At 35.4% G+C, this 16748-nt stretch overlaps 1 protein-coding gene across 1 annotated transcript; it reads right to left on the bottom strand.

Annotated features, from left to right (window-relative positions):
- Positions 1–1813: 1813 nt before the first annotated feature.
- LOC306877870 (RRP15-like protein) lies at positions 1814–5215 on the bottom strand. Its single transcript, XM_079429882.1, has 5 exons — positions 5131–5215; positions 4340–4629; positions 3800–3897; positions 3495–3681; positions 1814–2301 (listed from the first exon to the last, which is right to left on the bottom strand). Exons 1-5 carry the CDS (start codon positions 5177–5179, stop codon positions 2125–2127), a joined length of 801 nt encoding a protein of 266 aa, XP_079286008.1. The 5' UTR covers positions 5180–5215; the 3' UTR covers positions 1814–2124.
- Positions 5216–16748: the final 11533 nt, after the last annotated feature.

Below are 16748 nucleotides of genomic sequence, written 5' to 3'. Positions count from 1 at the left end.
TAAAAACCTTGCTGAAACACACACACACTCATTTATTTATTTATTTATTTGCATATGGGCCTAAATGTTTTTGTTTACTAAAAGAGCTGTTATTAAATCTGACCTACAGCAAAATATTATTATTAATGTGCTTTAGTGCGTATTTAAACATTTTTATTTATACTTTTATATATAGACTATGCACAAATTGAATTACTGGTTGTGTGGTTCTCTCCTTTAAAAAGAACCAATCACTGTACTATATTAGGCCTACAGATGTTAGATTTTTAGTAGCTATATAGTCTTTAATAAATAAAAATATTAATCACAGAGAAGGTCTTTTATTAAAAGTGCGCACGCACCTTTTGCACAGATTCACAGCGCCGAGTTATTTAATATTTGATATTTACGCAGGTCTATATGGCTACAATGATCCCGTACACAGATTAACACGCACACACACACAATGAGGGCGTGGATACAGAAATTATAGGATTTTTAATATTTGATGTCACGGACACTTATTTACTATAAGATAGGAAACTTTAAAAAACTGTAAGAGAATCGATATGTGTTCAAATATTTTATTGAGATATAAACAAGGAAACATTGAGCTTCTCATGAAAATATCACTTTATATCCTACAAGTTTGTGACGCATTGAGCAACATATAGGCTAACTCATCTCTATAAATAACAAAAAAAAAACGGTTGTGCTTTAAAATATATAATTTAAAACATATTCGCGTTATATAACAAATTATATTCGTGTTTGTCCATGTCTAAAATAAAGTAAATTATCACCATTTGCGTATAAAATCCCAATTTAGTGCTGATCCGTGGCCTTCTGATCCTCAAGGAAATATGAATGAAGTGCTATAACCTGAAGAACCCGGAGGTGCTGTCATCAAAAGTTTATTTTTAAATAATGACTTCATCTGACTAAAATTACTACGGTTACTAAACAGATAATAATTAAAGCCTATGATTCTAGAGTTAGCACATATTTCTGTAGTATGTCCAAATCAATTTTACAAAATTGTACACAAAGGAATGCGCATGCTCGGGTCTACACCAATAAGGCTTGCCGTGTTATAAACTATGGTTATAAACCAATGAAATTGGGGGTGGGCGGAGCGACACGTGTCGCCCCGCCCAACATGTCGCCCCGCCCCATCGTCCAGACTGCACTCTGGAGTACTTGCTACAATTCAGCTTTTGGTACCATGATGCTGATCATCAACTTTCTTTGTCAACTCAGGCTTTGATCCTGAGTTTGTGGAGCTCGTGCACATGAATGTGTGACATCATGGTGAAAAGCCAATCATGAACCTTGGTTAAAGGTTTTGCTGAAGGTTATTAGATTGAAGAATATGATTAATTTAAATGCATTTACAATGAAAAAAGTACTTGCGCATGAAAGAGGACAAATAAAATAAATTATCTTGCTTTATCGCTGCAGTCACAAGTGAAACTTGTTAAATTAGTGTATATTGTTGATAATATATAGCGATAGAGACTCAAACATGTAAGGTCACGTAGTCATTTTTAAAGTGTTATCTATTTATTCTACAGCTTATTGATATTACATACAATCTGTATATATTAACATACATTTAAAATAAATGATTTATAATACCTGTTAAACTAAAATTGCTTGTGTTTAATGGATTAATAATATTATAAATCATATAAAATAAAAAAAGTAATTATCATTAAAGCCAGACCTTGCTTTCGTCTGCATGATGACAGTATGCACACTGAATGAGTACCTGCACTGCAAAAAAAAATAATTTTTGTCTTGTGTCCAGTCAAAATATCTGAAGATTCTTAAATCAAGACGAATGATATTATTTATTTAGCAAAAAAACACTGTGACAAATGTCTATATACAGAAAAAGAGCACAGAAGTTTGGCTAGATGTGCAGCACTCATCAGTGCACTCCAAAAAGAGCCCGCTTTACCAGAACATCAAGATCAGGGCAACAGCACAGATAACTCTCTTCCTATTTCAGTATCACATGATCCACACTCTGAGAAGTCCAGGTAATGCTGAGTCTTCTCTCTCGGCACACGCCAGGTCTCAGGGTCTGTAAGAACACTTGCATGTGTGCACTAGATGATGCACATGTGCAGTAGTGATGGATCAGTCCGATTCACTGCTGTAGTCTTCAGCAGGCTCAAGGTTGTCAACTCCTCCCTCCTCTTCTCCTTCACGCTCTTCATCGCTCTCCTTATCCCAGTCCTTCATGGATGTGCCCATCATGAAATCATCTCTCAACACGCTCCAAGACGGATTCTCCCCTTTCACTTCCACAGGCTGCTAATAACAGTCAAGAAAAGTTACAAGAATCAGTCTCATAAATCACATTCTGTGATTTTAGGCCTTTATTTTTACATTAAAGGGGTCATATGATTTGCTATTGACTGCTCAAGTGCTGAGTTTTGTGCATCGTGTGAGTGTGTGTGTGTGTGTGTGAGAGCGAGGGAGACACGGTCGGTCACACAACCGCAGCATCATCACTGTGTCTGTCACGTGACTCTGTTCCCCTCTCTGGCTTGAACTGATGGTAAAACTATTATTAACTGTCTTAATTTATTTTGAAAGCTGAAGGTTGCAATTATGGATTTCCGGCGTTACATTTCCGACACGTGTTTGTGGTGTTCGGCCAATCACAATGCACATCATATGACCCCTTTAATGAATTTCTATAAGAGCCAAATGTAAACAGTGCCACCAAGTGGACACAGAGTGAAATTAAGAAAAGTAAAAGAACAATGCATTTCTTGAACCTAAAGCCTACATGATGGTCAAAACTCATTTTACATAAACTGAATCTTAATATTAAATAGTACATAGCCAGTAATATTTAATAGCAGGTACAATATCTTTAATAGCAAAGGCCAAGAACGACGGTGATTGAGGATATGATTTCTGATGATCTTTCAGACCATTTTAGATGACACGGAGAGCAAGTAATTTGAATAAATCATTTGATTAACAATGCTGTTATAGAAATGGCATTCACCCAAAATTTGACTCATGTTATATGAATTGCTGACTGAGTGGAAAAGAATATTCCACACCACAAAAAGTCCATAATTACAAAAGACAAACCTTTTCAAATCAAGCACACTGATTAATTGCCTGCAGTAAGGTAAGCCTGGCATTATTTATAAACTATTATAATATTAATTATAAGTTTTGCATTTATTTCAAATTAAGTTTTAGTAATTTTATGCACTTTTATCATTTTTAGATGAATTTATGTTTAGTAATTTTAATACTATTTAAAAATATTTTCAGTTAGTTGCCAAGACAACATTTCTAATTTAATTTTCACATTTTGTATTTTTATTTTATTTGAATTCAATCTGCAAAATAATAATAATAGTGGTTACAGTCAATAACAACACTGGTAAATAGAGTACGTTTTGACTTCGTGTTGAATTAAAGCATGAAAGCTGTGCCATGTGACGAGGAAAGACAGTATGGGGAAAGAAACGTAATCTCACCACTTTCTCTTTTTTGATAGCCGGTTTGTTAGCCACGTCTGCTCCTCTCAGGACATCGATGAAGTCCTTCTTAGTCACTGAGGACAGAATTTTGGACTTCTTTCTCTCTGAACCCCCAACTTCCTTTATCCTCTCATCCACGGTCTTCTGATGTTTCGTCACAGCGTTGAACAACTGCACCACACCTCTACAGATATCATACAACACATAATTACACTTCAACAGACTGAAAAAACTCAAATAAAGGAGCTCATAAACTGCTTGGCTAATTATATGGAGCAAAAGTGAACTGAATGATATTTCACCTGGTAGCAACTTTCTGTAGGTTTCTCTCGTGCTCTCGGTCTCGAACCACATTAGGCTTCTCTCGACTCATATTCTCCCATGCTCGTTTCTTATCGATCTGTAAATGAAGAAGAAAAAAAAAAGTACGTAAATGCTTATAGGGGTTGGCCATTTAATACATTGCAGAAAAAAGGCCGTTTGTAATGTTCACCCTTTTTCAAATGTTTCATTTTATTAAAAATGTTTAGAAGTTCACGCTGTGTATTAAACTAGGTTGCCATCATTCACAAATAAACATGTAGAACATCTACATATGCTCCTAGATAAATATATAATCATAGTACCGTAGTATTTTCTTATTTTTGTTGACTACATTAATCATTTAGCTAAATTACTCCCTATTTCAACATTTTTTAAAGAGAAAAATAGCACGTTTTGCAATTCATTCCAGCCCGTATAAGCTTAATATTAAACATTGTACCACTTTATAACATAAAAAAAGAAGCTGTTTACTGAAATCTTAAATTCTATGAGATCTGGTAAAGCCCTGCTAAGTTTACCCGTTTCTTTTTCTCCAGACGCGCTTTCTTCTCCTTCTCTTTCATCTTGTCCAGCTCTTTGTTCTTCAGGAGGATGATGGGTTTGCTGTCTGGCGTTTTCTTCCCCAGGATTTTGGCCATGGCTTCGGCCCAGCCGGCGTTGGGATTTTCTGCAGCGTCTCCATTCTGTTCTTCCTCACTCTCACCGGCGTCTTCTACATCACTTCCCACATCGGATCCCTCCTGATCACTTCCTGCTCCACTCTCTCCATCATTACTGAGGCTGTCATCAGAAACCCCAAACTCTTCCTCTGATCATCCATATCACACATAAAAAATATTGCATATAGTTATGGCATCGCAATTTATGTTCTTTTCAAGCTATTTCTTCTTCATTTTAAAAATGACAATATGTCAGTGAAATGTTAAACACACTAATTTGTTTCTACTTTTCCTAAGAATTTTACATTTAACGTTACATGTTGTTTGTACGAGAAAGTTGGAAGGACCCTAAAGTGTTAAAATCGCATTTGGTAAAAATAAACCAAGCGTAACATTTTTGACAAACGCAAGTCAGATACATGTAAAAATGACTAATTACTGTAAAGATAACGAATATGTTTTCTGTTTTACATTTTGACTGTAAACACGAGACTAAGTTGGATTTACTGTAATATCCCTCTGCCCTGTTGAACACATTTACATTAAGAAATCAGTAATCGTTTGATTAAGGATTAATAATACACGCCCTGGCATAATGACATGCTATATGTGACACATCATAATTTGCCAGTAAAAGTTTAATTTCTCACCATCTTCCTCTTCAACAACGACATGTGGCTTCTTCGTGAGCGTCGCCATCTTTACTGATGTTTACGAGTGCTTTCTAAACAGTCCGTGCGAAACAAGAGGCGCTCGGGAAAGGTTCCGCACCCGTTTAAAGTTCGGATCATTTTACCGACTCGGACCTTAGAGTCTCGTTCAACAAAATGAACGAATCTTTTTTCGACTCATTTCGTTCATTTTAGCAAAATATAATTCAAATGTTATCTGTTACTTTCCAAACAAATCTACTACTTATGCAAACGTTTATCACACTACAAACAATACAAAACTATGCTATAAGAAACAGAAAATATTACTTAATTGTTTACCTGGGTCTTTAGTCTATGATTAGCGCACCACCTATTATCTGACAAGTGTTCGGGTTTGAGTCGTTCGTTCATCACGTGACAGCCCCATACGCTTAACCAATGCAGCGTGAGCCGGAAAGAGAATTGATTAGTTCTTGATCGAGTCTCGGGTTTGAGTCGTTCGTTCATCACGTGACCACTTGCCGGATCAGTACATATCAAATAGGCTACCATAAAGTAAAACTGTATTTTTTGTATGTTGGATCATATTTAAGAATTATCATAAAATTATCAAAATATGTGTAATAAGCATTTTCCTAGAAATAAAAATGGTCTGTTCCTTTTTTTGAATGCAAACATGCCTTAAGGCATGTTCTAAAATATAGCCACAGTGTTATTTTAAAGCTTATTTATTTTTTAAATAAAAAAAAGGCCTAGCTTGTTGTGCTAATATATATATATCGCTATTTTTTTTTTTTTTTTTTCATTGTTTAAATTCATTAGTTTAAATTCATTTGGGATTAGTTATTCTCTTAGCTAGAAAGCTTTTTTTTGGCACAAAAGTGTTATTTATTTTAAAGCTTATTTATTTTATTTATTATTTAAAAAAGCCTAGCTTGTTGTGCAGTATTTTGTTTTAGTTTTTTAAGGCTCTGTGGCTTTAGTATATTTAAATTTTCTTGTATTTTTTATTTAAATAATTTAAATTCATTTTGGAATAGTTATCTTCTTTGCTATAGCTTTTTCTGGCACAAAAATAAACAATAAAAAACCATTCAGGAGTGTGTACAGAGTGTTAATGTCTAAAGTGTCATATGTTACAAAAGTATAGTAAGTAACACTATAGTCCAATCTAAAGGGTTAACTCAAAAGACATAAATACAACAAGGTATTGTATTTTATGAAGATTAGACTAAAAAAATTAAATAAAAACAAAGCATAACAAGACAAGTCTGCTTTATTGTCAATTCTTCCACATGTACGGCACATACATACAGAGAACTGAAATTGTGTTACTCTCAGACCCTTGGTGCATACAGTTAACATTAAACACTGACAGTAGACGTTCAAATACAGATAAATACAGTTTAAACATATGTACATACAACTATACAGATATACAAATGAGGACATTTGTAGAAAAATAAAGAAAGAGATAAAGTGGCATAAGGCACATGGCAGAATAGATAGAGTGCAAACCAGTTAAATAAAACAAAACTAAATGTGCAGGTATATGTGTAGTGCAAGAAGAGGTTAACCAACTCGTTATTATCTTTTTTTACCACATGGTGTTATGGAAAAGAACCATGTGACAGAAATTAAAAGCAATAATTTGAGACCAGAAAAGCATCACCTAACTGTAAGAGTAAATAATAATACTAATAATTCTAATAATAATAATAATGACTATGCACCCGTTTGTAAGGAAGGTTGTAAATTAACTAATTTCTACGGTGGCCGAGAGAGCTCAACGCTCTGCAACTTCAGAAAACACATGCAAATAGACAAAACACCAGCAAATCAAGAAAACATCTTCATCATTTTGACAACACATACGCTGCAAATCCTCACAACATATGCAGTTATTTTGGTCATTATTGTAAAACAAACCCTAGATGTGTCTGTGTCTGTGCTTATTAACCTAATTATTTTCTACTTTCTATTTTCTAATCTCCTCTTACATTTTAAAGGGTTGGTCCCAATCAGGAGATGCAGTGTTTGCTTTTGAAGTCATTTTCACTTTTTATTAAATTACTCTTATTTCATTTGGTCTGCTTTGTTATTTTGATATGTTGGTTTGTATAAAACTATTTTATTGTATGTTTGCACATGACCACTCTCTTCACACAGGTATAGAATACCATATGTAGAAGAAAGAGGCTGTTCATTTGTGTGTTAAATTTCATATCAAGAGTACTAGAGATGTTTAACATTAGAACAAAAAACAAAATTAAAATAAATTAAAATAAATGACTTTTCTGGCAAAATACTATATTACCATACCATAGAAATTAGATATATAGGCCTGAAGTTGTGTTTGACAATTTCAGAATATTAAGTGGCCACTAGAGGGTGGTAAACACCATGATAATCAGTGTCACTGTCTTCAGTCATCCTACATTAAGAAATGTCTGGCATTCCAACAGGTCATATTATAACCAAATCATGATCAATGGAAGTGTGACCTTTTACTACATCTAAAGCATTGCTCTTCATGGATACAGCACAAATGTGCAACGTCACAGAAATACACAGAGCACACTGACAATTTTCACTCAGGTATTGCAACTGAATTTCACTATTGATGATAAAGAAACTGCAAGTAACAGATTGATTTAAACAGAATTTTGAAGCAAGACTGATTTTTTTTTATTCATAATCTTGAAACACACACGTTTGTTTTTGTGAATTGTGAGGACTCTCCATAGGCGTACTAGTTTTTATACTGTACAAACAGTATTTTCTATGGCCCTAAACCAACCCTACACCTAAACCTACCCCTTACGGGAAACTTTGTGCATTTTTACTTTCTCAAAAAAAAAAAAAAAAACCTCACTCTATGATTTATACGCCTTTAGAAATATGGGGACATGGGGAAATGTCTTCATAAGTCACCTTTTCCTAGTAATACCAATGTCATACCCATATCATTATACAAATTTGTGTCCTCATATGTCACAAACATATGAGCGCGCACACACACACACACACACACACACGTTTATTTAGCTAAATGGGGACATTCACATTAATAATAATAATTTGTTGCATTAATATAGTGCTTTTCTAGACACTCAAAGTGCTTTATAATGTGAGGGGGGAATCTCCTCGTCCACCACCAGTGTGCAGCATCCACCTGGATGATGTGACGGCAGCCATAGTGCACCAGAACGCCCACCACACACCAGCTTACTGGTGGAGAGGAGACAGTGATGAAGCCAATCAGTGTATGGGGATGATTCCATAGGCGTAATGGTTTTTATACTGTACAACCCGTATTTTCGATTACCCTACACCAACCCTGTACCTAACCCTACCCCTTACAGAAAACAATTTTTTTTAACTTTGTTTATTTTTGTACCAGTTTTACAAATGAGAACATCCCCAAAGGTAGGTTTTTGGAGATTTTGTCAGGTTTAGCTCACTTCTGCGTAAAAATTTGGTTAAGTACACACACACACACACACACACAGAGAGAGTTCTATACAGTGTAGTAATTTATCACAGTTTATCACATTTATGACATTTTCATAAACAGGCCTATTTATTTAAATTCAGAGTAATTTGCACTTAAAATGAACATTTCCCATTCATAAACGCTTCGTAAACCTGAGCTTTTATAGTTAAACGTGTGTAAGCTAATAAATTCCTGTTGAGCATCAATAGGGTTGCGTAAGCAATCACAATTAGCATAATTCCCTCCCATTAATTACAACCAATTAAATGATGTCTGCAGGAATGCTGTGTGAGATCCTCTAGACTCAATTCTCAGGTTATTGAGTAATAATCTGTAATAACTAATTAACTAAATAAATAAATAGACTATGAGTTTAATTTTTTTTGTTAATCAGTCATTGTTGTTAATTTATTTTCACAATTAACCAATTAACTGACTGATTTTGTTGTTATATATACTATTATAGTGATTCATAATTAGTATTATCAAAGTGCAGTAATCAGTTTGCCCCGAAGTGTGGGGTGCGACCAGTTCATCTTCCTGTCCATCTCTGGAGGTCTGTGCTCTGAGCTGCGGTGAGGGCCAGTAGTCTCTTTCTTTGGGTGTCTGGCTTGAATGACAGATTGCTGTGATTGATCGTCAGCTCTCTGACTCCACCCATGTCTTTCGCATGGTATCTGAAGAACTCATCCTGCTTGGTTTTGACAGGGGTTAGTTATTCTGCCAGCTGGGATCAAGCCTGTTTTGATCCTCCTACATAAAATACAATCACACAATACACAGATGTCAGTTTCATTACAGATCAAAAGCAGGTTTCAAACTTAATATAAACCTCTCAGAAGATGCTTTTTTTTATAAGCTCTCCTCTGCATGTGTACGTGAGACTCGCTGACACTGAGCGTCTGAGCATGCTCAGAATCCTCAGACAACAGCATCACTGTTCACATAGCATCAATGCTTGTCTGTGTGAATCAAGCATGCCATAACGCTATACTTGTTCTGTTTCTTGCTGTAATTTTCCCTTTTATCAAGTTACTTAACATTTGGGAAAAAGGGTGGTAAAATATTTGGTCATGGCTGAAATTATGCCAGGTCATGATTTGTGTCATTGTTATTTTAGTAGAAGTGAGATACTATTATAGTTTTTATGAATATTTTGAAATAACTGATTTTATATTTTTATTTCAATTTTGAAAGTCTCTTGGTGAGTTTTTGTTGAGATTTTTATTACTTGAATACGTCTATATAGTTTTTATTTATTTTAGTTTCAGTTATTGTCATTACATCAAGTTGCTGTACATTTCAGTTTTTTATATATATTTTATTGCATGCAAAGTTTTATTTCAAGTAATGAAAGTGTTTTATGGTTTTAGTTTCAGGTTTAGGTTTAGTTAACTACATTTTATTTTAAGATTTAAAGTCTGAGTCTGGACAATGAAATCTATATACACAGCTAAAATAAATGAAATGACGAAGGCTTGGTGAAAAGTAAGGAAGTTTTAATGTAAACTTGCCAGGGTTTGAAAAAGCCTGCATACAAACAGAGGATGCTGATGCACACGGTTCCAGTGTTCATGTCCATTCATAACTGTATTGTTCAGTCTGACCTCTTTGGAATCTTTCCTGTGGTCCTTTCCCTTGGTTGAGGCAGGAAGAACAAAGAAGAGGACACGCATGTGTTATTGATGTTATTGGCTTTTATAACCCAGCAAGACAAAGTTGAGAAGAAAGGGCCCTTGCTTACATTGTAAGTGATTTGTTAGAAAAGTATTTGCGTTGGCTGCAGTACAAACGCATCACATGATGAACGCCTTATGTTAATAATACGTAATGTATTACAACAGTGGTATTGGACATTCTTTTACGGATCTTTCCCCAAAGCACAACATCTCTGACCCTGTTAACACTAGTGAAGAACTGAAGCATGTCATAAAGAAGGAGCCGCTCCCCAGCTCAGGTCCAAAGGCTGAACAACAGCACACATCTGCAGCCTATTCCCATGCACACAGAAGACAAATCGCAAGCTTTACGTTATCTTTATTAGAAAGATTGGTCAAACTTTATTTTAAGGACCAATTCTTACTATTAACTGATGATTAACCCTCAATAAACCCTAATTTGCTGCTTATTCTGTGGAACACAAATTAAGATGCAATAGCAGATATTAATGTCTAATTATGCATGACCATATATTAAATCCTTTAATGCTACCCCATACCTAAACTTAACAACTACCTTACTAACTATTAATAAGAAGCAAATTACAAGTTTATTGAGGCAAAAGTTATAATTAATAGCTAGTATGAAAAAAATAAAAAAATAATGCTATAGTCAGTGGGGACCAGGAACTGTTTGACTGTCCACATTCTTCAAAATATCTTTCTTTGTGTTCAGTAGAAGGAAGAGAGTGAGTGAACGATGACAGAATTTGCATTTTGGGGTGAATTAAACATGGGCCAACTGGATCACTTGAAACACTTAACCTAAATGTGTTTAGCAGCATCATCTGGGCGCGTGATATGCTTTGTCTTTGTGAATGGGAACTGACGTTAGTGGAATAAAGGACTTGATTGTCATTGTGCAAAGCCCACAGGAACTTGGCAATGAATCTTGCTAGGAAAACTCATTGAGGCATCTGACTTTGATGATGCATTGTAAGTTAGAGCGCCATCAACAGCATCAATTATTCATTTGGAATGACTAATATGTCTGGATAGAGGCACGAGATACAGAGGAAAACTTGCCATATAAAATAACAGAAAAGCATGATTGTGTCATAAAAGACATGCAATTATTTACATGTGTTTTGGGGAAAATATCATGCATAACATATTCCTAACTGACAGATGTCACAAGACACTGTGCGAAAGTACGTTTTTATATTGGTATAATGCTGATGTCAGGCTGACTGACTTTAGAGGGTGGTAGACAAAAATGAGCATTGAAGTGAATGGGTGCCGTCAGAATGAGAGTCCAAACAGCTGATAAAAACATCACAATAATCCACAAGTAATCCATTTAACTTCAGTTCATCAATTAATATCTCGTGAAGCCAAAAGCTTTGTAAGAAACAACTTTAACCTGTTGCTTCCAGCCAAATATCATGAGAGAAATATGCACAGAGCAAGTTTATATCACTGAAAACAGTCCAAAACAGCTCTAAATGAATATGTTGGTGGCTTTTGATGTGAGAGACAACTGGAGATGAACTTTTTCACTGGATTATGGACTCATATTTTAGCTAGAAGCAATGGTTTGAAGTTAAAACGTCTTAATAATATATTTGTTTCTTACAAACACGCAGCTTTTCACTTCACAAGACATTAATTGATGGACTGGACTGGAGTGGATTACTTGTGGATTATTGTGATGTTTTTATCAGCTGTTTGGACTCTCATTCTGACGGCACCCATTCACTGATTGAATGCTACATTTCTCCAAATCTGTTCCCATGAAGAAACAAACCCATCTACATCTTGGAGGGCCTGAGGGTGAGTAAATTTTCTGTAAATTTTCATTTTCGGGTGAACTATTCCTTTAAGGTGTCATTATCACAGTGTTCTCTTCTATTAAGGAAATTCTTTGTTTTTTATAAGCGCTCACTCAACCCAACACCAGACCCTTTACAATGAATCTACTGATGCAAATCCATGCAGCAAACCTGACCGGGGGCACGTAAGCAATTATCAGACTCAAAGTGTCTATTATGTAAGCAGTTACTTACTACAATGCACTATTATGCATGATCACAGACAAATGGATTGTTTTCATTGAAATGTATCTGGATTACATTTTTAATAAATGTATAAAATGCGTCACTTTTTCCAGCTGCTTTGCTTTGCAGTGCTGTCATTTCTTTCAGGCTGAGTCCAAGCATCTACATGAGCAGCTGCACGTTTGCAGTGGCTTAATCCGGAGTTGGCAGAGAGCCAGGCTGTCAGCTGCCAGTAACGGGTGGGTGAAAGTTAATGCCACGCAAGGCTTCATTGGGGGCACTATAAAAAAAGAGAAGAATAGCTCAGAACATGCCTGGAGTTTTACACAGGTTTACTCACAGCACAAAGTGCACTCCTTGATAAGGGCTGTATGGAAGTCAGTGCCATGTTTATTATGAGTCTGTATTCATCATGAAATCATCAGTGTGGACTGTAGCCTGATACACATGAGCAATCTGTTCATTTAAAGGTTGAGTTCTTTGTTGATGATGCTTGATCTGGTGATTTGCAGCACTGGCGATGATTGGTATTCAGAAGAGTGTTTGTATAAGTAGACAGGTGTCTGATTACTCAGACAGGGCTTGTTTCAATACATGATCAGATTTTACTGGAAGGAAATGTTGCATTCACTTGTTCAAAATAATTCAGTGACTCAAGCCTCTTTGTAAAGGAATACCTGTTAACTAAACTAAGCCATTAAATAAATAAACTAAAATAATTTGATTTCAGTTAGTTGGCAAGGCACAATTTCATTTAAATAAATTAAATAAACCAAAACTAAACCGTAATGAAAGCTATATATAGGCATTGTCCAAAAAAAAAGCTAATAAAAATGACAAATATATATATATTGTTCAGCCGACAAAACACTGATAATGCTTTTATCGGAAAACTTTTCTGTTGCAGAATAAAAGGGTTTTTTAAAAATATGATATATATCACCTAAAGGCAGAACCTATGATGAGCAGCATATTTTATCTCTGACAGCCTAATTTAATTATGTCGGCCATAACTTTCATTATTTTTAACAAACATTATTACATGATATTTTGTTTATCAGATTGTTCAAACCATATAGCGCTGGCCGATATTTCATTTCCTTCAAGCTCTTTGATCCAGGAAGCGTGATTTCTTTGTGTGACCTCATAATCATTTCTCCCAAATCACTGTCAGCTTGTGATGATTAAGTCATTTCAACGCTCTAAAAATTAATTGGGCAATTCACCATATAAACAAATGACTGTGATTACCTTATTCTCAGCAACAAGTGTTACGCTGACTCCAGAGTGCATGGCAGCATGAGAAAATCACACAGTTGCTTCAGGTTTTGTCATGTTTGGAGTCTCATCTAAAATAATAAGGTTGTTAGTATTGTTGTGCTGTGCATGCTGAATGGTGATGTCTGTGCGTGTCTACACTAATACAGTTGAGGTCATTTGGCATGATATCTCAGTTTTATGGAGCTGCCACTCAGTTACTCACTAACATTACTTATGATACAGATTTCAGTATTAAACTTAATACATTATACTTTTATATTGCAATGTTAAACGTTGTTGCCCCACAACCTAAACAGTGTTAGGGGTTCTCCAGGACCAGGATTGGGACATCTTTGACTGTTGCGCTCGCATCTTTACACCAAACGCAGCTCTAAAGTTAAAAGAGGTTCAATTTTTAAAAGACGCATCACGAGATCTTGTGTTTTCCAAAGCAAAAAACACATTCTGTGTGAACGTCCAATTAAAAGTGATCTGCTTTGTGACTGGAACTCAATCTGCCTGTGTCTGAGTGATGGGCTATGGTGTAATTTACTTTAATAATACTAAAAATACTGTAAGTACAACTAATAATCTAAGTTTAATTAATGTTAAAATAAAGTTAAATAAAATATTAGACTGTAGGAACATTAAATGCATTTTACTCGATTTAGTGCATCTTGAACAAGTGTTTTTCAAGTGCCCCCCCCCCCAAAAAAAACCTCTCTATTGACACATTGGTTGGTTATTTATATATATAAATATATATATATATACAGAATACAGAAGAGCAGGGCTCAAGAAGAAGCTCTCAATTTTGGGACTATCGCAAAGGGTTTGTATTTTATGTTTTGCTTCATACCTTTATTTGTTCTTGAAATGGACTGAAACTAAATCATGTATACTATAAGTAAAACATTTGTCTAACTCCAACAATTGTTTGCAATAATTTAACATGCAACCAGTGAATGATATCTTTTTTTTTTTCAGAAAGGTTATCAGACAAGATGGAAATTTGATTAGACTCTCATTTTACAGTTGATAAAGAGATTGGACTGGATGTAAAAGCTCATGACAGGTGGTTTAAAGTTCAGCCACTGGTTGCAGCAGAGTTATGGGCATGAGATTTGTCCCACTGTGCCACTTTTCAGTTGGGGAAATACTGGCGAGGTCAGCGGCTGAAGCTCATCTGGACCGTATCTCTTTTCTTTCAGCACCTACTCCTCCCTCCTCCCTCCTCCCGAACACATTCCTGCCAGGCTCCTGAGATAACAGCAGCTGTGCAAGGTTAATATTTAAAACAAGAGGATATGAGCTGAAGGTCTGTTATGAATATTATGGCTAAGGAGGTCACTGACTGATTTTGTCCTCCATGACCTCTGTATAAATCAAGCACACGCCACAGGACTCACATCATCACATTTGCTCAGAACTCTGTCATGTTGGTGAATATTAGTTACACAGTTCTCACACAGACTCACATGAACAACACATCAACAAACAAACTGGAATCAGACTTACTGTAACTTACTGTAACAACTAACTGGTAGAAAGATAATAACTGTAAAACAAATTTTGTTATCAGTTTGTCAGACCTTTGCACTGTGAAACGCTATAACATCTAAGAAAATGAAAATATATTTTCTTACACAGTTTTATGTAATGACTTTAAGGAATTCGACCAGTAAAATGTAAGTAATTATACATTTAAATGATTATTAACTTAAATGGGTTTATTGGGTGTATTGTACCTCTTAGAAGTTTAGTACGAACCACTTAGTATGTGCTTGGGAAATTTATTTCAGCTGCTTTCAAACTGTTTTAATCAATTAATAATTAACAATTTTTTTGCACACATAGGCTTCAGTTTAGGCCTATATTGTTTTAAGGAATTGATTGAAGTTGACTGAACTTAAAAAAATGTAATACAGTGAGAAAAATCATGTAAATTGTGCACCTAACCAAAAAAATTGAGTAAAACAGAAGAAAATGCAATGTTTATTTTTAGTGTGTTTAATTAATTTGGGTTAACATCATTTATAAATTGAAACTTCAAACAGTGTAGGGAAAAAGGCATTGTCTGTACATCAATTACCGCAAGAAATTTGACTACAAAATGCATTTGAGTTAACACAGATAGACACAGTGTTTAAAGGTCCAGCATCACACAATTTCCACAGCTTTCAAAACTGTTTTATGGAGTTTTTGTCTACTGAAAGAGGTTTGTCAGCTGAACATTCGGTATGTTGTTAAAGGGTTACTTCACCCCAAGATGAAAATTTGGTCATTAATCACTTACCCCATGTCGTTCCAAACCTGTAAAAGCTTTGTTCGTCTTTGGAGCACAATTTAAGATATTTTAGATGAAAATCAGGAGGCTTGTGACTGTCCCATTGTCTGCAAAGTAAATAACACTGTCAAGGTCCAGAAAAGTATGAAAGACTTCGTCAAAATAGTCCATCTGCCATCAGTGGTTCAATCTGAATTTTACGAAGAGACGGGAACACATTTCTGCACAAAGAAAACTAATATAACGGCTTAAATAACGGAGGAGACGAATTGTTGAATAAGTTATTTTTGTTGTCTTTGCGCAGGAAAAGTGTTCTCGTCGATTGAATCACTGATGGCAGATGTCTTTTCTGGGCCTTGACAGTGTTAATTACTTGGCAGGCAATGGGACAGTCACAAACCTCCCGGATTTCATCCAAAGTATCTTAAATACTTAAATTCTGTGTTTGGAACGACATGGGGGTAAGTGATTAATGACAAAATTTTCATTTTGGGGTGGAGTAACCCTTTAAACAACAGCACATTCGACTGAACGCACTGTACTTTAGTTCCTCACAGCCTCACTTCATTCCTGTCAAAAATTAAATATGGCACTACCCTGACCAAGGTCTACAGTCTAATGTTGAGTGAGTTGTGATCACAGCATGTGCAGACAGCACTGTAGAGTGATGGACAAAGACAGTTGTGATGATGACAGCCGTGATAGACATTGCTCAACTGACACTGACACTGTCGCTGTCATGAGGAGAACATGCTTTAACCCACACGCTTTAGCGCCTATAAAACAGCATGAGCCAGAGGGAGCGCTATCGTATTTGATCTGTAACCAGATAAGGGACACAGTGTCACAGTATGCAC

Source organism: Barbus barbus, assembly GCF_936440315.1.
Source record: "Barbus barbus genome assembly, chromosome: 12".
NCBI lineage: Eukaryota > Metazoa > Chordata > Actinopteri > Cypriniformes > Cyprinidae > Barbus > Barbus barbus.
Note: the sequence above shows the minus strand (reverse complement) of the source record. Positions and strands in the feature narration are given on the sequence as shown.

What these genes read in the sequence shown, in the direction of transcription:
- LOC306877870 (XM_079429882.1), bottom strand. Translation starts at nt 5,179, where the DNA reads ATGGCGACGCTCACGAAGAAGCCACATGTCGTTGTTGAAGAGGAAGAT. An exon ending in CTACAGAAAGTTGCTACCAG is followed by an intron (nt 3,682 to 3,799) that starts GTGAAATATCAT and finishes TGATATCTGTAG; the next exon opens with AGGTGTGGTGCAGTTGTTCA. An exon ending in CTATCAAAAAAGAGAAAGTG is followed by an intron (nt 2,302 to 3,494) that starts GTGAGATTACGT and finishes GACTGTTATTAG; the next exon opens with CAGCCTGTGGAAGTGAAAGG.